General features: G+C 39.3%; 1 protein-coding gene across 1 annotated transcript in view; it reads right to left on the reverse strand.

Moving 5' to 3' along the window:
- Positions 1 to 25,086, reverse strand: part of Abca12 (ATP binding cassette subfamily A member 12) — a 171,151-nt gene that overhangs the window by 16,169 nt on the left and 129,896 nt on the right. Inside the window, exons 29-43 of the mRNA XM_085838191.1 lie at positions 23,799 to 24,017; positions 22,242 to 22,438; positions 21,358 to 21,518; positions 19,752 to 19,988; positions 18,665 to 18,815; positions 16,223 to 16,475; positions 15,261 to 15,347; positions 14,698 to 14,791; positions 11,461 to 11,588; positions 9,803 to 9,890; positions 7,808 to 7,913; positions 3,678 to 3,732; positions 2,926 to 3,103; positions 1,359 to 1,474; positions 220 to 379 (exon numbers count right to left, since the gene is read on the reverse strand). Coding sequence (XP_085694317.1) covers positions 220 to 379; positions 1,359 to 1,474; positions 2,926 to 3,103; positions 3,678 to 3,732; positions 7,808 to 7,913; positions 9,803 to 9,890; positions 11,461 to 11,588; positions 14,698 to 14,791; positions 15,261 to 15,347; positions 16,223 to 16,475; positions 18,665 to 18,815; positions 19,752 to 19,988; positions 21,358 to 21,518; positions 22,242 to 22,438; positions 23,799 to 24,017 — 2,230 coding nt within the window. The remainder of the gene's footprint in view (positions 1 to 219; positions 380 to 1,358; positions 1,475 to 2,925; positions 3,104 to 3,677; positions 3,733 to 7,807; positions 7,914 to 9,802; positions 9,891 to 11,460; positions 11,589 to 14,697; positions 14,792 to 15,260; positions 15,348 to 16,222; positions 16,476 to 18,664; positions 18,816 to 19,751; positions 19,989 to 21,357; positions 21,519 to 22,241; positions 22,439 to 23,798; positions 24,018 to 25,086) is intronic.

Consider the following 25,086-nt stretch of genomic DNA (forward strand, 5'->3'; position numbering starts at 1 on the left):
AAATCAGTATTATTAGCATTCAGTAAATACAATAATAAACATTAACCTATATGGAGCTTAATTTTTTTTAAAGCTATACACTCTCCTTTCCTAAATTGAATAAAATCAAATGATGGTTTTTCCTATTTAAATACAGAATAAAGGAAACCTTTCCACATGGGCCACGCTACAGTTTCTGGTTTGTTCACCGAGGTTTATGTAAGGAATAAGACACCTTACCGGGTCATTAGGCTTTTCCTTGGAAAGAAAATATACCACTGACAGGGAAACGATGGAATTGATGCCAAAGAACAGGTTGACACACACATAAGTGATGAAGGCCATTCCTGTTTCATGGAAGAGGCCAGCCAGCAGGTACATCCAAGAAAATGTTGCATAGCTGTAGGACAATAATACTAAAAATTAAAAGTATGCCTTAGTTATTCTAGTCTACAAAACAATAAAATCAAGCTCAGATGGGTTTCCCAGGGAACAGTAAACATGAGAGGGGAGTGGCCAAGCCCTGAAGCTAGGTCTATATTTCATTCCTCATTTTGACACAAGACCCTCAAAGGATGTCTTTTAAATGACAGCAAGAAGCCTCTCTTTTAAAGAACCCATACAGTTTCTCTGCCCTAACTACAAATCCATCCCCACCAGGGTATGGTGTTATTCTGTCCAGGCGAGACTTCTGCTGCTCAGAAATAGGAGTTCAACCTGAATAAATCTGATCATTTAAAACTGAGGAAAGATAATTACATTGTTGTAGGTAGCTAACAAGGTCTGGTTAAAAGATGGGTGGCCTAGGTTAGGCAAAGATGAGCAACTTCAGTTTAAATAGATCTAGAAACAGAAAGGCCCACGGGTTGTCCCAGTTTTTAAACAATTGATTTTACCCATGCCTTTGTAATAGAATCAAGTTTTACACTGAATGTCAATTACATCACGCAACCTGTATTATTCTAACATAGAAACAACAGCATTTATGCCCTTACCCATCTTGAAAAGACAAATAAAAATAGACACAAATTTACATGTACCTTCTAAAGCCATACATAGTCATGTACTTTGTAGATACACATACCCACACATACTCATAATTTTCTGGTCATTCTAAAATATTTATTTTACATACTTTAGATTATTTGTATAAATTGGTACAATGCATGATACCCAGTAAGTGCCTGTTTGTGATAACAACATTAATTTTCAGAAGTATGGTACTTACAGGCTGTAGACTAGCAAGAAATACATTAGTCATCACTCATGTTAAATGACCCCAAGACAATTGGAAATTAACTAACGAGACTAAGGTCCTATTTTGTCTAGGAATGCTTAATTTTCTTAATTCTTTTTTCATTGCTTAATCAGCAGCTTACCCAAACAGCAAAAGTAGGAGGGATACAGCGCCTAGATTGTTTCCACTGTAGAAGGCAGGAAGCTTGAAAATTGCGATGACACCAATTGAAAATGCTACAGGAACCAAATAGAAGACCTATGGATATAGACAAAACAATGTTTAGTATATGGCGAACATTCTTTTAAAATCAATAACCCACCTTATTTAACTCTGAAATAAGTCGACCTAGAAAAATTCTGAGGGAATGAATTTTTATTTATCTTCCTGTTGCTTGTAACATTCAGCTCATTTTACATTGATCTCAGTTTAGAATTTGTCTTCCCTACTATGAGGTCAAGGCAATTTTAATCTATATAGATACACAAGAAATCCCTGGTGTTCCTGCCTCAAGGCTTAAGACTTGGGATCATTCAGTGACAGGGGTTCTGGGAGAAAGATAAGAAAGCCAGGTTTCTTGGTATTAGAGTCAGTCCTCAAAGTATTGATTTAATTTTGGATGCAGCTACTCTCTCACATGGCTGCTTTCTGAGACTTGGTTATCAGTGTTAGGCATTCCGTGCAAAACATCAGGGCAACAGTTCTCACATGTTCCTGAAATCACAGTTATCTGAACAAAAACCTCAGTATTCTGGTCACAAGCAAAAATATTAGAAGCTTAAGAGTTTGCCGCAAAATGCATGCAGTGAAGGTGGAGGTGGTCGAGGGAATCTTGTGAGTGGCACCCAAGCACCAGTAGTCCTGATAACAGGATCTCAGTACTGAGTAGACCTTCACAGAAGAACACACTGAAGCTTCCTTAACATTTAAGCTCCTGTGAAGTACAGAGCGGTCATTAGCATTCTTTTAGACTTGGCTTCTACAACGGGCACATTTCAGACCTCACTGGATGCATTAGCAAAATGGATCTGTGGTTAATTACTCTCCAACTCTTCAAGCCAATGATCTTGACAACAACTCAGACAGTCGCTGCAATAACGGGCAAGTGCGTACTCATCTGGGCTCTTGGCCAATGCTGGTACATTTGGAGGCAAGAACGGTCATCTGAACTTGGGGACCACTTTACATAACAGAGAGCCCTGTCAATGAAACACATCCCTCCTTGTCCCTGCTAATCTTCTCTAGTGTGCCATTCAGCAGGAGCTACTGCTTTAAATTTTTCACTATTAGTTGATTAAATTTTTATAAGCTTGATTATCTGGCACTGTGGGGTAATGTTGTTAAGCTTCTATTTTGCTACAGTAGTGGTTCTCAGACTTCAATGTGTTTAAAAGTCACCTGGGGGATCTTGTTTGAAATGCATACTTTCTACACTCCATTTCCCAAGACACAAATTTAATAGACCTGGAGAGGGGCCCAGGAATCTGTATGTTGATGTACACTCTAAGAATCTGATATTCAGAGATAAGAGAAAATAGGTTTCTTTGCCTTCCAACCATCAGATGATATAAGCTTGATTCAATTGGCTTTTCTTAATTTTCAGTCCTTGTAGTAATAATTTGAATAATTAGATCAAACAGCTCTTGAATACAAAGCTGATAGACTTCTACTTAAATTGACACTGTCTTGCAATGACAAAAATTACTCACCATGTCATAGATGAAATTTGTCACCCAGTAGCATGTCACACCGATGCCAGAAATGTGCTGCAACTGCTTGGCTTTGGTCTGATGTTCCCTGACAATGTAGGTGACAAAGCTGGCAGTGGTGACAGAGTAGCCCATCAGGATGGACAGCGCCACTAAAATATCGATTAAACTGCTGATTCTATCATGAGCAACAGGGAGAGGAAAGTACACATAAGTTTTTGGAACTCCTCTCCTTTCAGGAAGATTCATGACTAAAACCATCAACAAAGCAGACCAAGAGCTGGCTGTGACACAGATAAGGCGTCCTGCAAGGCAGCCAGATACTATCTTTGACATGACTCTTCTGTGACCCTGGAATAAATGTAGCGCTAGTGCATCTGAATTGGCCAGGGACGCGTGATAGAAAAGCCTCGGTCTCCAAGGGTTACAGAGTGCATGCAAGGATATATAGATCTTGAGCAAAGAAACAGTACTTAAATGCTATGCAGGGAAGTCAAAATGATGAAGGACTTGTGCACTTGACTCATAAAAGCAGCAGACTCAGTGAATCTGCAGTCGACAAGCTCTACTTGGCAGCCTTCTCCACACCCTTCCAGAAACTTCCTTTTGTCCCAGTCAGTGACTTATATTACCAGCCCTTCTAGATTGACATCGATTCAAATACCACTGTAATTTCTAATTATTGCACATTCTACAGAAGTGCAGCTATGCCAAAGGGAAGGCAGTAATGGCAAGGAAAGAGATGTGCTTACGTGGCTTGTTCCTGGTCTTGTACCCCTGGATAAGGGTGGCTATACATGATGATCCCTAGAAAGAAGGGAGAGCTCTGCTGTTAGATGGTATTTAGTTAATGAGGAGCATCAAGTTTTACATGAATAATACATGATGCTTTGTTTCTTACAAGATGAATCGAAGAATTGTACTTCAAAGGTTCTTATTTAAAGGGTAATGCTTTCCCCATCCTTAATCCCATCAAATTCTTGTGATTACTGGTCTTCTCTTAATATGAAAATAAACAATGTCTACTTGTGTGTAGAACAATCTGGAAAAATCTAAGAACATCTATTTTTTACATAGTGCATGGCATACGCTGGAGTACATTCAAATGATTGCTTCTAACGTTCTTCTGTCTGGTCATTCCTATTTGCATTTCAGCCATACTTCAGAAATAGAATGCACTTAAATAAACAACTCAACTGGGCATCAATCATACAAGCCTCTCTCTCTAACGATCTAACACCATTCTAATCCTCCTTCCTGAGTTAATGACAACGGCCAGGAAGCATGGCCATGTGAGAACATGCTCCTTTCTCTTTTACTATTTCCAAGATGATTATTGCTTGAAAGTCCTACCAGAGTAGGGACTGGGAATCTCAATGTTGTATATCCATCAAAACTCAGGGAGCCCAAGAGCTTCTCACTGCACCCACACTTAATTAGTAGTCACTTAACTCCACCTTGACCACAAAGTAATGACTTCTCAGAGTTGGTTATACTTTCTGAATTGGAAGCAAGGCTTTTTCCTCTCCTTTCTGAAAGGATCTTACTTGGCCAGAATTGAAAGTGCATAGGCAAGTTTCCCAAAAACTGTAATGTGAAGGCAGAATGTATACTGTCTAGATAAATGAGGGAAAGAATGGGAGGACAAGAGACTGTGGGTCTCCTCTGCACTTAAACAGTTATAAACCGAACAAGAACTTTTCTACTTACTGCTTGTATGGGATATGTTAGGACATTTGTTGGGACACTTGGGTGCAATGTTTGGACATATTCTCTAGGCAACTTAAATGTGTAGCATTTAATAAGATGAGTATGACACTTTAAGTTGAATTCCTCAACAATAGTGTGCTGGATAGTTTTATGTCACCTTGACACAAGTTAAAGTCATCTGAGATGCGGGAATCTCCATTAAGAGAATGCCTCCATAGGATGGGACTGTAGGCAAGCTTGTAAGGCAGTTTCTTAGTCAGTGACTGATGTGGGAGGACCCAATTCATTGTAGGTGGAACCAATCCTGAGCTGGTGGTCCTGGGTTCTATAAGAAAGGCAAACTAGTAACCAGCACCCCTCCATGGCCTAAAGGTACATCAGCTCAGGCCTAAAGGTTCCTGCCCTGTTTGTATTCCTGCCCTGACTTCTTTCAGTGATGAACAGTAATATGAAAGTGTAAGGCATATACCCCTTTCTTCTCTGAGTTGCTTTGGTCATGGTGCTTCATCACAGCAACTAAGACAAATGGCACATTGAAAAAATAAACAAAGACAAAAACAAAGAAAACAACAACAACAACAAACCCATTTTGACCTCTGTCTTTTAATCACATTATAGGGGAGTTTACTTCTCTTATTTTCTGTGGAGATTAATAGTTTCTGTTTATTTGTTTATTTGTTTGTTTGTTTGTTGTTAATACGCTCTTGCTGTTCTACTCTGGTTGCCTGGAACTCACCATGTAGATCAGGCTGGCCTTAAACTTGCACAGATACGCCTGCCTTTGCCTCTCTTCTGAGTCCTGGAATTAAACAGGACTGAACTCCTGTATCGGAAGTCTCCCCACAGCCTCTATAGCATTCAGCAGCATGTCTTTAGTGCATGACCAACCAATGGGTGCTTATTAAAGCAAATCAAATAAAGTTTCTAGTAGTATCGTCCTTCCATGGAACCTACATCAAAAGTAGGCATTTTTCTGTGGTCTCTGTAGATATCAAGCTAAAATGAGATGCTTCCTGTGGCCATTGCGGCTGAGGCGATAAACGGTGGGAGGAGCACATAGGAGTGTAACATTTGTCAGAGGAAACATGCAAACCAATATTCTTCAGGTAGAACACAAGAGTTTTTTCCACATGAAGTTAACCACTAGAGGGAACCACATGAATGTAACAGATATTGACATTACCAATGAAAGCTAATTAAAATATTTTATTAGCATATTAAGCTTCAGAGAAAAATGAATTTTACAACTAAAGAAAAACCCCAGTTCACCTGTAATCCTTCAAAGATACCTTCAGACATGTGAAGGACCTTGAAGAAGAGGTGGTGAGGACAAATAGGTTAAATTTTACAGGCAGATTAGGTTCTCTTGCCATGGGAGACCCCACTCACATATTTTGAGTGACATAGATTTGATTTCTTCTTTGAAAGGAATAAAATGTCTCCCGGAGAAGGCAGAATGTTGCCATTTTTTTTTGTAAGTTTGAATAGACAAATTAACAAGGAACTGAAGACATGCTTTCCATAATTTATATATAACTTTATTTAAGCCTTATTTTTAAATTGAAAAGTAAATTTCATCTCAGGGTCAGCATAAGTTTTATGCTGCCAGATTCTTTTGTCCTTTGCAACTTAAAACACAACGGTAAACACCTACAACAAACCTGCAGGAGTCTCCAGTGGTTCCAGTTACATTAGTCTCAGTAATGAAGACTAATTAGAGAAGAGACCAGGACACAGGTTTCCAGAAGCCAACCCTTTAGACAAGGTGGCATCCTCCTGCTCTCTGTATCTTTGCTACATCCCCCTGGCTATTTCTATAGCTCCGCTGCTTTTATTGTCTGTCACAACAATGCATGGTTTTGCTCTGAATAAAACACCCCAATGGAAGGGTTTCCAACAGCATTTCAATCCAGGTTACACTCACCTGGCTTTCGTCACCATTTCGTTTCATTGACCCCTTTTGACTTTGTTCTTTATTAATGTGCTATACCTAAGGGCTACCCATCTTGTTATTTTCTTGAAAGCTCCTCCCGCAAGGGAAAAAAATGCCAAAACAGTTGGATAAAAACACTGTTTCCTCTGAAAGGAAGATTTCTGAAGACTGCTGCTAGAGGGAGTGTCTGACACTATAGTTTACTTCCACAATTATCAGCACAAAAGCAGACACCAGAATGCATGGGGGTGGGATGATGGAAGGAAAATGGGAGAGGGTCAGCTTTTATAAAAGACAGTTTGTGTCATCGATCCCTCCTAATAGGCTGGTTATGAGTCTGGGCCCTGGCCAGAAAATGTATTATTTCATTTTTTTCTCTCTTCTTATTTTTTTTAGGTTCATATGGAAAAATAATTTGAGCAAGGCTCAAGGAGATGAAATGGTCTGATGAACAGTAATTGAGTTAGAAAAAATAAATAAATCAACTTCCTTTAAATCCCAGTCCTATTTAAAAATGATGTGGAGGACTGTGGGGAAGTAGAACTGGAGTAGATCTGCCTGAGTCTGGATAAACAGCTTGGAGCATTAGCAAAAGGACAGGCAGGACCCAGAGAGTGCCGAGTTCAAATCCCACTTTAGCACCTCAGAGAAAACGTAGGAGCAAACAGTAATGTTAGCCCAAACTGGAAGGTTTTTTTTCATAACATATGTGTCATATATCCTCAGTATGTGGTACCACCACTTTAGATGCAGTGTATAACCTTGTGTTTTAAAAGTTTTGTCTTCATAACTGAGTATGGTGGTGCACGACTTTAAGCCCAGCACGGAGGAGGCAGAGGCAAGTGGATCTCTATTAGTTTCAGGCCAGCCAGGCTACTGGGTGAGAACTGAATGCTTTTCATAATGTTTTTGTCTGCATATATAGATCTGTGAACACTTATGAATATTAATTTACTGGTCAGCTTTTTTTCTGCAGACAAATAAATAGCTCTGAAATATTTTCCACAAGCCATCGCTGCTAGCAGTGATTTGATAAGTGAGGAAACTAAATTAATCTGAAGTTAAGGGTGTCATCTGGAATGTTCCATCTGGAAGGTTCCAAACCCTTTCTGAAGATCCCTAATTTAGATGCCGTAGAGCACCACCGTCAACAGGGGAAGCAGATACGGGGAGTGTGTTTGCATGGAAGGCCGTGGAAAAGAGAGTATAATTAGAGACAGCTCTGCACAGGGTCCCTACCGTGTCGGGCAGCATCGTACTCTGACATGTTAACCCTCAGGAGGAAGTTGTTGAGGCTGTTGAGGTAAGCTGGGAGAGAATGGTAGCCTTCTGGATCGTACCACACCTGCCAAATTTCAAAAGGAGACAAGATCAGGATTGTACATGAGTAAAACAGGCTTTTAAAACATCCGGTAGGATACTTTATTTTTAAAGGAAAGTCTCAATTTACTAGTGACTCATTCCACCTCGGAAGATAGTTAAGATACCCCTGGAGTGCTGATGGTAGATGGATCTGTGGGTTTTCAGTTTACAGGTGGGGAGAGTAACAGCTGACTTAGCAGCTGCTCTAGATGCTTCTACAGGCAAAACCTGAAATGAACTGGAGAAGCCATTGGTATCTCCGCAGTGGACCCACGGTAATTCTAGAGGAGAGTGAAGCAGGGATAAAACAGCAGTGGTAAAAACAATGGCAACAGAGAGAGGAAGGAATTTTAACAATATGCAAGCCTTGTGTCCTTAACAACAAAACTGATAGTTCCCCCCCCCCCCCAACACACACACACACTTTCTGTTCCTAGTTATATGTAGCCCTCAGGATCTGAATTTCTTTACCTTTGACATCAAAACCAAGGCGTTTAAAATACTAAATAGTGTGCTTTTTAAATGGTGTTAATTTAAAAATGCATTCTGATTTAGAGAGGGGTAATTTCACATTAGAAAGTCCCTTGATTTTGAAAAGAAATTTACTCAGTGTGTGGGGAAGGAAAGAGGACACCACAGTCCCCAGGATTGTTACTCCCCACACAGCTTTGTGACGATCTGCGTCCCACAGTGTCTATGGAGTAGGGATGCTGGAGAATGGAATTAATTTTCATTTTCTAAAAGGTGAACTGCTTCTTGGCATAGAGCAATCGTGAACTAAATGAATATTAATTGCTCCGCTTTCACCCCGATTCTGTGTCTCTCAATACCCAAAGAGAAATGTTCAGGGGATATTAAAATTTTCTGTGACTGAAAATAAATAAACAACTAAAATCCTTATAATTGCTGTTTATCATCTGGGCAGTCATATGTGTCTGACTCAAGTGACTGGCTTGGCTCAAAGCATTGCTGCTATCTGGAAGAAGAAGAAAAAAAAAACTGGGCTTATTTATCTCTATTAGATTTGTTACTATTCCAGGTTTGGTGAGAAGTGAGGCTAAGAGCCCCACATTGCAATTCTCTAAGAAGTTGTGATACAGACACAAGAAAGTGCCAGAAAAATAAAGGCATTGTGAGACAAAAAAAAAAAAAAAAAATCATAGGGATAACACACATTAGTCCACCACACATGAGGACAATCACCCAGATGCTGCGCTCCACACTGATCCAGTGCACTGAGCCACCCCTTTCCTTGACTGTGTGATTGAGTGTCCCGTGGACTCTTTATGTTCACATAAAGGTGAACAGGGTCCAGTGCTACTGTCTATATCTCTCTTTGCTTATCAGTGATGCACAGGAGGAGATTATTTCCACTGCTGAAAGTTCTATGAGTAAATAAATGAATGAGTGAATGAATGAATGAATGAATGAGAAAGTGAATGAATGAATGAACGAATGCTTAACAGTGATGCATCAGAGATTAATTCCACTGCTGAAAGTTCTATGAATAAATGAATGAATGAATGAGTGAACAAGCGAATGAATGAATGAGTGAATGAATAAGTGAATGAGTGATTGAGTGAATGAATGAATGAATGAATGAATGAGTGAGTGAGTGAGTGAGTGAACATGAACTGAAGTTCTACTGCAGATGAGTGTTTAGAGCTACATTTTTGATCACTGCAAGAAGCACCATTGTGCACAGTTTTTATGTGTGTTCTTGCTCTTGTGTATATGTGCCTCCTTAGATCACATGTATGCACCACACAGAATTGATTTTGTATGTTTTATGTTTCTCACATGAAAGTGTTTATATATACAAATTCCATATCACTATTTACATGACCTCCCAGAAGAAAGTCCCAAATTTACCTTAGCAAGAGTTCTATTGTCAGGGACAGCTGTCACATCAAAACGAAGGTCATTAGTCAATTTCAGCCCAAAACTCCAACCTCCATATCTACATAGAGCAACAAAATTTATATTTGTTTTACTGGGTAAAATCTTCCTAAGTTGATCTAAAATATTTAAGTAGGACTTTATTTTTGTTTTCCACCCAGAATGCATAATGAAATAAATACAACAAATACATCCAGAAGTAGATAAATACAACCTGATATTTTTCTATTGATCCTTCTATCATATTTAAACTCAAGTGTATGTCATTACTAAAGGCAAGAGTCTCATGTACTGTCTGGGATGGTGGCTCATGCCTGTCATCTTAATACTCGGGAAACTGAGGCAGGAGAGCTGCTGTGAGTTCCAAGTAAGCCCGAGCTATAACCTAATATCCTGCCTAAGTAACAATTTTACAGACACACTACATTAAACAGTTACATATACACAGTGAGCATTCTGAAAAGGAATGATATAATGTAAGGTTTTCCTCTTTCCATCTCAAAACTCAACATTAGAACACATAAATATTCTTTTCAGGTAGTTGATACCAGAATGACCTAACTTATTATCGTTTTTCAAATTACTTAATTTCTCTTCTAAATAAAAATCTCCTAGATTTTTGATTGGCCCTATTTCTTTTCCCTCTTCTAAGATGCCTGGGTGTGAGTTTGACATGACAGTTTACGGTCTTCTTTAAAAAAATTGACTTTCAAATTCAAGTAATAATTTCCAAAATAGACTAACTTAGATGTTTTACCAAATTAGATTCAACTTAAATAATAGGACAGTCCAATTTATTCTACAATAACATCATCATAGATGAGATGGTGTAGAGATATAATTTAACACATGAATGATACCATTGCTTCTTAAAAATGTGGATTTTTAGACTTTTTTCATAATAAATCATTTTCTCTTATAATAAATTTACTTTTTCATAAATTATTTGACTCTGTGAAACACCTGACATCTTTGAATATAGAAAACATTTGTTTCTATCCAAACCCATGTCTATGAAATTCTTTTACTTGTATATCTGTAATTAGAAATGAAAAATATGAAAATATTAATAGTGGCTATGGATGAGTAGAAAAACATGCTTTGTTCTTCTTTAACTTATCTGTAACAACAATATCTCGCAGTGAATGTGAAGAATTTATAGACACTGAGGAATGAAGGAGAGGTAGAGGACTCACAGACACAATCTACATTTTGAGAGATTATTTTTGTAACTCAGGCTAACTGTCACAAAAAAATGCATGCTTTGAAACTCTAAGTAGATCCAATCCAGTCAACAACTTGTCTATTGCTTTGAGAAAAAAAAAGTACATGTTCAACCATATATTTAAAGACCTTAAAAAGCTAGTGGTTTTCAGTTTGCACAAATGAATCTTAATTTAGAGTCATTGCTTAAATTTCTATATGTAGGATTATGTACACAGAACACAGTACTAAGGCATCTGTGTTACCTTGTCAATGATCAGATCAATCATCAATCAATCAAATTGAAGCAACGATCAAGTTCACTATATAAAGAATTTGCAACTATTACTTATATGGTTTCAAATTTGCAAGTCTGTTACCCTAAAACCTGGAAATCAGTTAAATATGTTCCAAACAGAAGATCTTACCTTTTCTGTACAAAATGATTTGCAGTTGATATAAGATAATTTTCCATGTGTTTCCCAGTGAGGTTATAAATAACTTGGGAAGAGTACGTTCTTCTATGAGGTGGATGGTAGTTGAATTTGGGGCATTCCTAGAAAATAAAATGATCAAGTTGAGTTCTTCCTGCCTGTCCTGTGTAAGTTAAACAGACTACGTCAGTGTGTCCCGATTTGCCCATTACTGTTAGGGCTGAGGTGTGATCAAACTGCCCTTTGATTCATAGGAGCTTTGGGAAAGAAGACAACTTGTCTATTTGCCAAGAAATTAGAATTATCGTCACTTATGCAGAGCAACTACATGTGTTTAGGACTCATCCAAAGCTAAACGGAGTTAGCAAATACAGCATCCCAGAGTGTTCTGATGAGGTAAGTGTTGGGGGGCGAGAATATTAGGAAACAGAAACATTTTTTTGAGTACCTTAAGAATTTACAGGGAATCTGAAAGGGATCTGCCTCAAATTAAAAACAATGTTATGAGGAAAACTCTTCAAAACAACAGCAGTGAGTTGAAAGTTCACGGTACGTTAGTTTTTGCTACCTAACCCAGGAGTAAGGATTTCATTAATATATGGGTTTACACAGAGATTTTTACACGTTGGTTACATGTATATGTGTATTTATTACTTAAGAATTAATTTTAGGCTTACAGGAAAGTAACATATATAGTAAATGAGAGTTTTTGTGTTTGCCTGAACAGACTTCATTTAGAGTTTATGTTTTTATTTATTTATTATTTATTTGGGATTTTAAGACAGGGTTTCTAGCCCAGCCTGGCCTCAAACTTACTATGTAGCTGAGGAGTCAGTCCACTGAACTTCTGATCTTATTTGTACAAAGATTACAGGTGTGTGCATTCCAACCAACTTCGAAGGCTCATGTTCACACACTTATATTTTACACTCATAAGAGTAACAGCCTAGCTCTCTTTGGATCCTGAAGTTCATTGCCATGATATCTATCCTGGAGAAAGTCTAGCATAATGCTCCTCTTCCTTCCATCAGTCACTCACACCCGGGCCCAGAGCCAGACGCACACAGCACACGTGAGATGTATCGAATTACAGACGGCTCTGGAATGCCAAGAGTGAACGTCACTGAACATCCAGCGACATCTGTCTAAAAATCACATTTCGGAATGGCATTGGCTTCTCCATTAATCAGAAGTGGTCTCCAGGTAGCCAGTGCAGCTATGAAGTTTTTATTTTTTTAAATCAAATTGCATTATACATATAAAAACACCATGTGTATTATAAAGGCACTGCTTGATGACTTTTGACAAACTGGACAAACCCACATAATTAGTAACTAAGAAGACGAGAGAAGGGTGTGGTTTCCCTAATTTCTTTCTCAGCCTGTTTATCTTTTGGAAGACAGAGGAAGGCTACTGATTTGTTTGAGTTAATTTTATATCCAGCCACTTTGCTGAAGTTATCAGCTGTAGGAGTTCTCTGATGGAATTTTTAGGGTCACGTAAGTATACTATTATATCATCTGCAGATAGTGATAGTATACTATCATATCATCTGCAGATAGTGATAGTATACTATCATATCATCTGCAGATAGTGATAGTATACTATCATATCATCTGCAGATAGTGATAGTACACTATCATATCATCTGCAGATAGTGATAGTATACTATCATATCATCTGCAGATAGTGATAGTACACTATCATATCATCTGCAGATAGTGATAGTACACTATCATATCATCTGCAGATAGTGATAGTATACTATCATATCATCTGCAGATAGTGATAGTACACTATCATATCATCTGCAGATAGTGATAGTATACTATCATATCATCTGCAGATAGTGATAGTACACTATCATATCATCTGCAGATAGTGATAGTATACTATCATATCATCTGCAGATAGTGATAGTATACTATCATATCATCTGCAGATAGTGATAGTACACTATCATATCATCTGCAGATAGTGATAGTACACTATCATATCATCTGCAGACAGTGATAGTCTCTCTTCCTTTCCAATTGGTATCCCTTCGATCTCCTTTTGACTTCTAATTGTTCTGGCTAGGATTTCTGAGTACTCTATTGTATAGGTAGGGAGAGAGTGGGCTAATTAAACAAAAGAAGAAGATGACAGAAGCCCATCAGTTCAAAAGCTTCCTTCTCACACTTCCTGCAAATTGCTACTACCCCCAAAAGATCGATCGTAGATGTGGCTTTAGCCATTTATTTATTTATTTATTTATTTAGCTAGCACACAAAATAATGAGGGTGTGTTGTTGTTGTTGTTGCTAACTTAGATGAGGGAGTAAACACTCTAAATGGTAGGTTAGACTAACATTTAAAAATTGAAAAGGATTTTTTTTTGTTCCTTGTTCTTATAGTTAATAACTATCTTGCGTGGGAAATCCAAAACGGGATGTGTTCACTGGAAATATTTTACTGTAAAATATGTAGTGAGATCAGAGTACAGCTCTATGACATTTCTAGACTTCCTGCATGAGAGAACAAGTTGGTGATCCTTAGAAACCCAATAGTGACTTTTCTTCAATAAAAGATTTATTGAGAAATTTTGAAATGCTCTCTCCTCTAGGATGCTTGCTTTGATACATGGGATGTGTGAGATACATATGTAGTGACTCAAAAGGAAATCTTGAACTTTCCCAGTTAGCTTTGCTGTACTAAGAGTTTAGGGATAACTTAGAAAACAAAGATCTGCATGCCTAAGATAAAGATAAAATAATAATGGGATAAATGTTAATATTTTCAGAAAATAAATGTTGATGTAAAAACCTTTCCAGGCATTTCCTGGTAACCCATGGCATTCCTTTCTAGACTTACAGGTGACCAACTTCCCAGCTAACTGTCTGGGAGACATGTTCACTACATTTTTAAATATGACAGTTACGGTCACTTTTGGGCTGTGAAACTGAACTTTCTAGCTAGAACAGAATTGAAACCAAAGATTCATTCTCAGTTGGTTTGCACAAAGACCATCTTCTACCTCTGGAAATTTGTCTTGAGTTAGATTTAAAACAGTGACCTGAAGTTCAACATCAATATTTTTTGTGGCCAGGCCCATATCTTTTGAGCTTCTAGCTTCCATAAAATGAAATTATACTGACTTTTCAGTAACCTGGATAGATCTTTCAAGTTTTGTTATTTATTCTCTTCTCTCTCTCTTTTTTTCCTACTTTACTGGAACTGAATTCTCTTTTACCTGGACATTGTCTGAACAGGAGCAAACACCAAAGTTGTCGATAGCTTCTCCACTTGTGTTCCACTTTCCCAGATCGTCTTTTTTTAAACACTGCCTATAAAGAAAAAGGATATTGAAGTGAGATGGGTGCATATGTGCATCCACATTGGTAGCTCATAACCACTTATAACTCCAGATCCAAGAGATCCATTACTCTCTTCTGGTCTCCATGGACACAAGGTGTGCAATGTGGTGCACATACAAGCAGGCACTCACACATACACATAAAATAAGCAATAAACAAATCTTTAAAATCAATAAAACAGGATTAACATTATCATTCTAATGTTGTGATTGTAAAATGTAACAATACAAGAGGTGAGAAAATGTAAGGGATCTAATGTTCATTATTATGGTATAGTACTGTCAAGGAAAGAGTAAGACAAAAGAGGTAAAAAGCTACTAGATATAGACTTTCTATCAAGAGATTATCCTTTTCCAGCAAAGTTACTCACAGATACTTTATGCCTTCCTACACACACTTGTGCAAACTAGGATGCTGAGAAGAAGAAAGGAGAACTTACGAGTCACTAGTATTCAAACACACATTGTCAATGCCAGGGAAATTCCAGAGAGCTGAGACCAGACCACTGGTGCTTGGATCAAAATTCCTGCAATATCAAGCAACAGGGACTCATCAGTAAATGCATGTTTGCTAATAACCCTAAGATATGAATTATGCTATCTATATGACTGCTTTCCCATTTCCTCCTTCCACTCCTATTTCTCTGCCTCCACCTGTCTCCTTCCTTTTTCTTGGGATGTCAACTCCAGGCCTACACATATGAATGGTGGTCCCAAGGTACACCCACTGTACTGGCTAGTTTTGTGTCAACTTGACACAGCTGGAGTTATCACAGAGAAAGGAGCTTCAGTAGAGGAAATGTCTCCATGAAATCCAACTGTAAGGCATTTTCTCAATTAGTGATCAAGGGGGAAAGGCCCCTTGTGGGTGGGACCATCTCTGGACTGGTAGTCTTGGTTCTATAAGAGAGCAGGCTGAGCAAGCCAGGGGAAGCAAGCCAGCAAGGAACATCCCTCCATGGCCTCTGCATCAGCTCCTGCTTCCTGACCTGCTTGAGTTCCAGTCCTGACTTCCTTGGTGATGAACAGCTGTATGGAAGTGTAAGCCGAATAAACCCTTTCCTCCCCAACTTGCTTCTTGGTCATGATGTTTGTGCAGGAATAGAAACCCTGACTAAGACACCCACCCTATAAGTATACAAATCTATAGAAGATTCAGGCTGCCCTGATGTTCACCTATGACATGAATTTAGCCATCACATGTGGTTTAAGTCTACCCACTAAGAGTAAACAATACTTTGACTTTATTTGTAGATGCATGTAGATCCTCTTAAGTTATTTTTTAGGTACAGAAGTAGCCCATTTCTTTAGCAGAATTCAGTGTGGTAGCTCCCAAATTCTTTATTTTTCTCCACTGAACCTGGAATCATTGTGGAAATGATCTTGTCAGAAAGTAACTCACGCGTAGAAGGCTGTCTGTTCAGAGGTGCCGTAAATGGATGGAGAGATCATGATCTCTGGGTAACTGTTGCTGGAATCTCTCAGTGTGCCGAGACCCATGGCCGTGGCTACAAAGACGATGGGGAGAATGACCTGAGCAATGAGACCTTTCCAGTTCCGGCGGGTGTGGTGGAACCTCTTGATGAGAATAGCCATTATCTTCTTCAGTAAGAGTCCAAAGCCCTCCAGCTTCTCGCTTCTTGTCAGGACTTTGTCTGAGTAAGGACAAGAGATTTAATGCGGTTCCAGGAAAGCTCTGTAAATCAAGTCATAGTCGACTTCTCAGACTGCGGGTGAGTGGTATCATATTGCATGGATGGAAGAAACCTCTGTTTTCTACATTCAGACTGAAGCCTCTACAATCCATTTCTAGTATTGCTCTAAACAGCGGACCCCAATGTGTGCCTCGTATACAAGAGTGTTATGAAAACTGTGATTCACTAGCACCAGTTATAATACATACATAGAGTAAGCTTACTAGAAAAAATTAAGGATTGTGAATTTTGTAAATGAGCCCTGTTCCCTATTCCAATGTCCCAATACAGACCCAACATGTAATGACTAATTTTTATTATATAGAAAATAGTCTCATCAAGATTGAATTCAGATAATTTAAATGAAACATCAGCCCAGTGTAAGAACTGGTTCCTAGCACAGACTATTTATTAGTTTCGATGCTTCAGTGTCTGATATGAAATCCAATGAGCTCATTCAAAGTGAAAGGAAAGCTTCTCCGAGTCATAATTCTAATTCCACCACATATTCATACACTGTCTTTGGAAATTAGAAATGATTATGGCCTTTCAAGACTCCACATTCAGTTTCCATACAGGAACCATTGAAAACTTCTCTACTATGCACCCCCCTCTCTGAAACACTCTCCAAGGCTTAAGAAAGTCTCCATTGCCTTTGAGACCCATGGAAGCCATGCTGACCATTGCTGTTCAGTGGGGCTCTCGAGGCTAACCATTCAACTTCTTCCCCCAGAAGTAGCTTCAAATAGAGCATTCTCGTCTGAGACCTGCCACCACACTTTTTTACATGCGATAGGACAACGGTATCTGTCAACCCTGTGTGTGTTTAAAATTTTCCATCACAAATCATGCAGCTCAAAAATCATGATCTCCATTTAAAAGCTGATAAGGAAAAAAAATACAAAGCTGCTTAATTTAAAATGAATTCCAATTAAACAGAGAGAACACGTTTAAATGCAAACTCCTATCTCTGCAATGGGGAATTGTACAAGGAGCTGAATATTTTGAGTTAATTAGTATGCTTTTCTGTTCCTTGAGAAATTACATGCGGATGACTTACAGGTGTGTCAAAATGCTGTAAATGGGCTGCCTCAAAGATAATGTCAATGAGGGGGACATTCTAAATGAAGAATAATTTCAAATTATAGGGAAAAAGGCAGAGACAAATATATAGAAGCAGATGACCACTTTCAATCAAAGCCCCCAGTTCCTCGGATTCCACAGTTTTATTCCCCAGATGAGACTCTAATTCCAGAATTACACAAACACCAGAGACGATCGTTTCTGAGTTTGTGAGACAGGCAACCGTTTAATTAAAAGTTCTGTTCCTAGAGCTGCTTCCCACTTTAAGCAAGCGGTTGAAATGACTACTCCATATTTCATATATCATTTTACTATGTGCTTTCTTAAGTAAATCATGTTTCCAGGGTAAAAATTAACTGTCAGAAGGAGACCAGGTGATAGAAGATGCTTCTAAAAGAACTTAACCTCTTAATGTTATATCAAAAATGTGATTTTTCAAACTTATCCTGTGTGAAGAGCTGAAGACGAAGCATTTTAATACAGAGAGTATCCTTCAAGTCTAACTTAATCAAATCATAGACTTTACCCCAAACAAATCCCCCCCCCCACTCCACCTAGAGTGAATCAGAGATGGGGAAGATAGAGGATAGACCTCACCTTTCCCAGCGAAGGATGATTTCTAAAAAACACAACTTTATTTTGGATGATTTTGCTCCCACATATATGAACCTAATGACAGGGGGCTCCTGACTAAATAAACGTGTCTGTCCCTGCACAGCCCTTGATTGCAGGAAGAATCGTCACCTGTGAAGCTCGCCTCTGAAATCACAGAAAGTCGCATCCAGAGAAGCATTTCTGATGAACAGAGAGCCCTGTCCCCATCACCTGTCAGAGGTATTCACCAGGTTTACCTCGCTTGCACTGCCACTTCCCTTTGGAAAATGAGAATTTGATCTTCTGTAATGAATATTCTGTGTGTTGAAGAATTCTTGTGTGTATTGGGATTGCTCATTTAAAGACAAGCGTTAAAGTTGAATTCCACAAAAGAACTAAAAATCTGCATGTCTATTTCCCCCAATTATGTTGTCTCCAGAAAATTAAGCAAACCCTGCACACTGGGTGTGTACCGTCTCTGTCGGTGAAGTTGCTGCTGCTCACGGACAGGTCGTCAGGAGTGGAGGTCCCATTGGCACTAGGGTTCCCAACTTTCCTCTGTGTTAAGTGCTCCAGACTCATATTACTACTTTTTTGAGAATCTTTTGTCAAGTTCAGGAAGACCTAGAAAGAGAGGCCAGATTAATTCATTACCATAAAAGATACACATCTCTTAAGGACCTCGGTTTTGATTTTGAGTTATCTCACTTATTAGGACAACTATTTCCAACCAATATTAAGAGAGTATTTTTTATGTATAAAAGATGGCCATTCTTATGTTTTGAATGAGAAGTGTTGAAAAAAATATTTTCTTCTCAGAAATCAATCTTCTGTTAGAATGGTACTGAGAATTTCAAGCTTTGGTGATTCTGTGACCTATTTACTTAAAAATATTTACCTTTAATTAGAAAAACACCTGCACATATTTTTCTAAGGGTAAAAAAAGTCATATGAGCAGCAATACATAAAGTAGTGGTGGTGGTGGTGGGGAGTTGGAATAAGGAGAGCGCTCACCCAGTACCGCATCATGTGACTGGAGGCCCGTTCCTCGATGCCACATACAAAAGTTGGATTCATAATGTGCACTTGTAACTTTGGCACTGGGAAGGTGAACATAGGCAGATCCTTGGTGCTCATTGGCCAACCAGTCTAAGCTTCAGTCCAGGCCAATGAGCAACATTGTTTCCAAAAGCAAAGTGGACAGCTCTAAAGAAATGACTCTAGGTGTTGTTCCATGACTACTTCAGACATGTGGACAAAAGTGTGTGTGAACTCCTACATCCACCTGCACCTCCACACATGCACAAACATGGACATACACAGGAGTGTGAGAAGGACAAAGACTAGAGGCATGGCACTTCCCTATGTTCACAGTGCTAGTGTCCATTTCCAGCACTCTAAATTTAAAAAATAAATAAATAATGAATGAATGAATCAATCAATCAATAGATAGGCAGATACATGGATGGATAGATAGATGATAGATAGATAGATAGATAGATAGATAGATAGATAGATAGATAGATAAATGGGGCAAGGAGTAAAGAGATGTCCACCTACCTCTTCAACAGTGGTGTCTGAAATGCCATAGCAGCCGATGTTGAGTTTACCCATGCCCTTGTCCAGTGCTCTCAGGAGGGACAGGTAAGCTCCCGAGACTTTCGTGCTGAATGGAGGGAGCACATATACAAGCTCTCCCCCAATATCCTCTTTGAGGTAGGCTTCAGGAAGGTGCGACTGGATCATTGCTGTCACCGCCACTGTGTCACAGATTGCATTTGTGTCTAGGTTTGGACTCTGTAGACAAAAGGGAAAGTTATGCAAGCTCTCCTGAGTCAGACCACATGCCATCCCTCCAGCCATTCCATGTCCCACATGGAGACTTAGAAGCCACATTCCTCCCAACGGTATTTTCCCACCACCAGTGTGGCTGTGGTACATATGCCATGCTGTGGCGCATGTGCCCCTCAAGGTCTTTGTACCTAGGCAGCCAACACACCCCATTCTCTCACCAGCGCCAGACCACAGCTTAACTGACACTTCCCACTCCTGCTTTATTTCTGTCTACATTTATAGAAATAAATATTCTATGTAATTTATCATTGACTAATTTATAATGTGTTAAATAATTTACACATTGAGCACAACATCTGAAATTTCACATTTCATCAAGCCCAAAGTTCATGCAGCCAGAACATGGAGTTTATATTACAAGTTTGCTGATGCAGCCCCAGTGCCTAGAATAATGATTGGGTACATCAGTCAGCACAATATCCTCTAATATATGAATTTCCAAATGTAATGATAAATTGTGGTTATTTTGTTTTTGAAGCTCAAGGATAATTTTGCTAGGGTTTAAAAGAAAATATAGTATAGATTAGATGAAAATCCCAACAGCCACTAGGAGGGGAATGAGGAAAAAGCCATGCCTTTTCAGTTAACCAATAGGGTAGAAATAGACAGTTTATTAAGGAAGACAACTTTATTAAAATGAGTCCCAATGTCTTCTTGCTATTCCCATAGAGCAGTGCATGTCACAAGTCTCGCCTAAGAAGCAGATGATAATTAATACAGGTACCATCACTTGATCAATGTGCAGATAATAAGAGACTATGGAGTATTTCAGTCGTAAGTGTAATATACATATCATACCTACCATGACAGCTCAGGAAACTTCAAGGAAGAAGGAGCAGAAAGATCTTAAGAGCCAGTGGTAGTGGATGACTCAAAAAAATGTTCTCTGGACACAACAGGGCAGCTGCACATCTGGACGCACAGTGGTAGGGACAGTGTGCATAAGAACTACTCTAGATCCAGCCAGACACAGTGGCAACATGGGGTTGGGCAGATGGCCACAGCATCCCATCACTAGCTAGGAAGGACAAACTCCCTCTGTCTGTCCTTTAGAAGGATACCTACACTGTGGGAAATTACCAGCAGCTTAGCACATTTAGGAAATCTAACATAGATCTAGTACATCAGATGCTCTCAGAAGGGAGCAGAAATCTGAAGTTTTCAAACAACACACTTTCTGAGATTTAAGAAGCACATAAGATTGCATACTGGTGAATCTTAGCAATGAGTTGAGCTGGAGAGAATCTGTCTTCACTTTATAGAAATGTTTACGTCATTACCCCCATGATACAGTGTGCTTTCTCATACAAACCTTCTTCTTGGTGAGTGTGAGGTGGTAACCATCCCCAAAAGCTTCCTTGAGGTAAAATGGAGATCCACAACACCGGAGCCCACCCTGTTCCAGGAAGGCGATGCGGTCACTCAGCACTTCGGCCTCATCCAAATGGTGTGTGGACAGAATGATTGTTCTTGCTTGAAAATACAATCAAGAACAATAGAGAACGAAAAATAAGAATCCGAGGCTCCCACAGACCGGAATTAACAAGAGCAAATCCTGGGGTTTCTGGGACAAGGGTAGCGTTAATTGAGGTGCGTGAACCTCCATAGCGATCAAAGGGAAATTCAGAAGACTGCTATTAAATATATAGGAGGGGGTCTTATATGTAATTTAGCAGCACACAGGCACTTATCAAGCTTCATAGCTAATGTCCTTCATTTTCTGTGGGCATCAGCTACTTCTCACTTGTCAGAGTTTTACCTCTGTGGTCTCAGTGTGCTCTCTCTCCCTCCTTCACTACAAAAAATGGTAATTTAAAAGACTTTTTGAATATTCCTCTCTGATTAATCCACTCCAGTCTGATTACTTCTCTGCTTCACATCCTGTTAGCACTTATTTGGTGTGTTTTTGGTTTATTTTTATTTGTGTACGTTTGGTATCTCTAATTAGATTCCATGCTTCTCTAGGCAGACTCCTGTAGGCTCTCAATAAGGCTCAATAAATTTAACTCACAGTGAGTCCTGGATATGTATTAACTAATTGACCCAGAAATTTCACTGAGAAATCTTAGGGAAAAAATGATCTCACCTCAGATATTTAGAAAGTGTTATATACAGAAAAGCTTCAACTTGAATTTGGGGAGCCCTGAGGGTCGAGTTATGACTGTGCCATGGAGGAGTTATGAAAATGATTCATACCAGTTTTGTTCTTGGATATGACATCCCATATACTTCGGCGAGAACATGGGTCCACTCCAGTGGATGGTTCATCCAGAATGACTACCCTCGATCCACCGATGAGAGCTATGGATATGGACAACTTTCTCTTCATTCCTCCTGACAACGTTCCAACTCTCTTATGGCGATGACTATACAGTCCAGTGTCTTTTAAAGTCCTTCAAGAAAAAAATAGTGAATGGTGCTATTGTGTTCATAATCAGTGGATACGTCTTCAATGAGGTGCAATACCGTTCCGAAAACATGATATGGTTTATTGTCGTTTGTCATCTAATTATTGTCATAAAATAATTACTACAACAATATGAACTAACAATTACTAACAGCAATATGAACTAACCAGTAACTCCAGAGCTCCCTGGAACTGAACCACCCATCAAAGAAAACACACAGAGGGACTCATGGCTCTAGCTCCATATGTAGCAGAGGATGGCCTAGTCGGTCATCAATGGGAGGAAAGGCCCTTGGTCCTGTGAAGGTTCTATGGCCCAGTATAGGGGAATGCCAGGGCCAGGAAGCAAGAGTGGGTGGGTTGGGGAACAGGGGGAGGGGAGAGAGGTTAGGGGATTTTTGGAGGTGAAACTAGGAAAGGGGATAACATTTGAAATGTAAATAAAGAAGATACCTAATTTTTAAAAAAAGAAAAGAAAAACCACAAGAGAGAATATAGTCCACTTGTGTGACAGATAGTTAGAACATTGTACTTTTTGTGCCAGATTATGTCATAGAAAAGAGCAACGAATAGAAAGATATCTTTTTCATAAAGAGATTGCACATGTGTGCAGAAGGTGAAGAAAATCCTATGATAAGCATAATCTCAAGAACATTTATAATATAACAAGTGGTAATCAGCACACAATTAATAAGATAAAAAGTCAGATGAGCAATAACTGGAAAGTGTTCATTTGGCCAGGAGTGTCCAAATGGCTCTCAGGAAACATATGGTAAGTTAAGAAAAACAAACAGAAGGACTTGTGGCAGAAATCAGTTGTGGATAATCAAGTGTATGAGTAGCTTATATTCCCAGACCAGAGTAAATAGAGAATGGGAAAGAATGTAGTCCGATGTGGGGTGGAGGGCATGTCATGTGTGGTCTGGTAGGCCTTGCTAATGACATTATGGGATGTCATACTAAATGTGGCAAAAGCCACTCAAGTGGAGGCAGGAATGGCGTGGTCTGATTTGCCGTTGACAAAGCTCACTCTGACAACTCGCTGATAAGGATCCATGACTGGGGAGAGTAGTAGCAGGAAGTCCATTTAAGAGGCTATGAGATGTTGTGCCCAGGCAGAAATGAAAACAAAAGATCTGGGGCAACATACAAAGCACCAGGGCAGAGTTGAACAGTGTGTGTATGACTGTCTGGAGAGGATAATAATGCTAAATATGTATGTTATCAGAGAGGTAGGAAGCAAAGCAAAATGCTTCCCATCGTTATTGCTACCAGAGCTTGCCCAACATGGTGTATGTCCTTGAGAAGGCTTAGCCAGTTGTGTTCTTATTTCTGGACTAACTCACCTTTTAACCTCCTCATGGAGCTGTGTTTTGGTCCAGTGAGGAACTTTGATGGAGCCATACAGGAGAAGGTGTTCCTTGGTGGTTAGGTAACTGAACAAGACGTCATGTTGCATGCAGACCCCCATGTTTTTCCGAACAGTATTCAGGTCTGTCTTGATATCTTTTCCGTATACAAAAATGGTACCCGCTGTGGCACCAAACAGCCCAGTCAGCATGGAGCTGGAAATGAGGATGTGAGAAATTAGATATGGGCCAATCACTCAAGCTAGACAGCAAGACTAAGCATAACTCATATGCTGACAAAGGAGAGGGGGTGTGCAATGCCTCTCTTCAAACAAAGTCAAGCTGTGAAAGAAAAAGGCATTAAGAAGAAATGAAAGAAGTGGAACTGACTTTTAAGCTTTCAGTTGTTTACGCTGTTATGTGAATACTACATGGTGGTGGTGGTGGTAGTAATGGTGTTAAAGCTGAGGGGGCATTCCAGTTGAAGGGACACTCTCTCCTTGAGAGTTACTGTGTTTCCTTGGAATCCTATTTATATACTGGCAAATCTCCAATTTATGTCTCCGGACTAGATGCTATCGCTTACACCCAGATGAGTGCTGTGAACCCAACAGACAATGCTGCATCTTCTTCATAAGACACCTTACAAGGTCCTCAAACTAAGTATGGTCTGCCCATGATACTAAACGCTTTTGCCTCTATCATTTGCTGATAAATTAATATACTGTTTTCACAAAACTATATTTCCTTCTCTCTCTCTCTCTCTCTCTCTCTCTCTCTCTCTCTCTCTCTTTCTTCCCACCTTCCTTTCTTCCTTCCTCCCTCCCTCCCTCTTCCTTTCTTTCGAAAGTCTTCAAAATATTTTTTTTCTTTTCGAAATGGAGTTCAAAAATTAAAATGTCACTTTAATGTGCCAAATACATTTAAAAACAATATTGAGCCAGGCATAATGGCGTGTGCCTCTAGTCTAGCTATTTTGGAGACAAAACCGTATTTCAGAAGTCATGTTTGCATCTTTGTCTCTTGGTCGTACCATCAACATGTGCTACCACCAGGGGGCAGCAGCCATCACATCACCACACACCTGCTTCCTGATCTTCCTACCTCTTTTGGTCTCCACAGAGCCATTCTCTGTATAATGGCCCAAATATTTTTTACCTAGAAAACTCTCAACACCTTTCAAGTGATTGATCAATTGGAAGTTATTTAGAAATCATCTCCTCCCCATCAGAACATAATCCACAGAAGGTCTGGAGAAGGACCAGATTTCTCCCAGTCTCTCATA

The sequence above is a fragment of the Mus caroli genome, unplaced genomic scaffold (assembly GCF_978045245.1).
Source record: "Mus caroli unplaced genomic scaffold, Mus_caroli_1 scaffold_1, whole genome shotgun sequence".
Taxonomy (NCBI): Eukaryota; Metazoa; Chordata; class Mammalia; order Rodentia; family Muridae; genus Mus; species Mus caroli.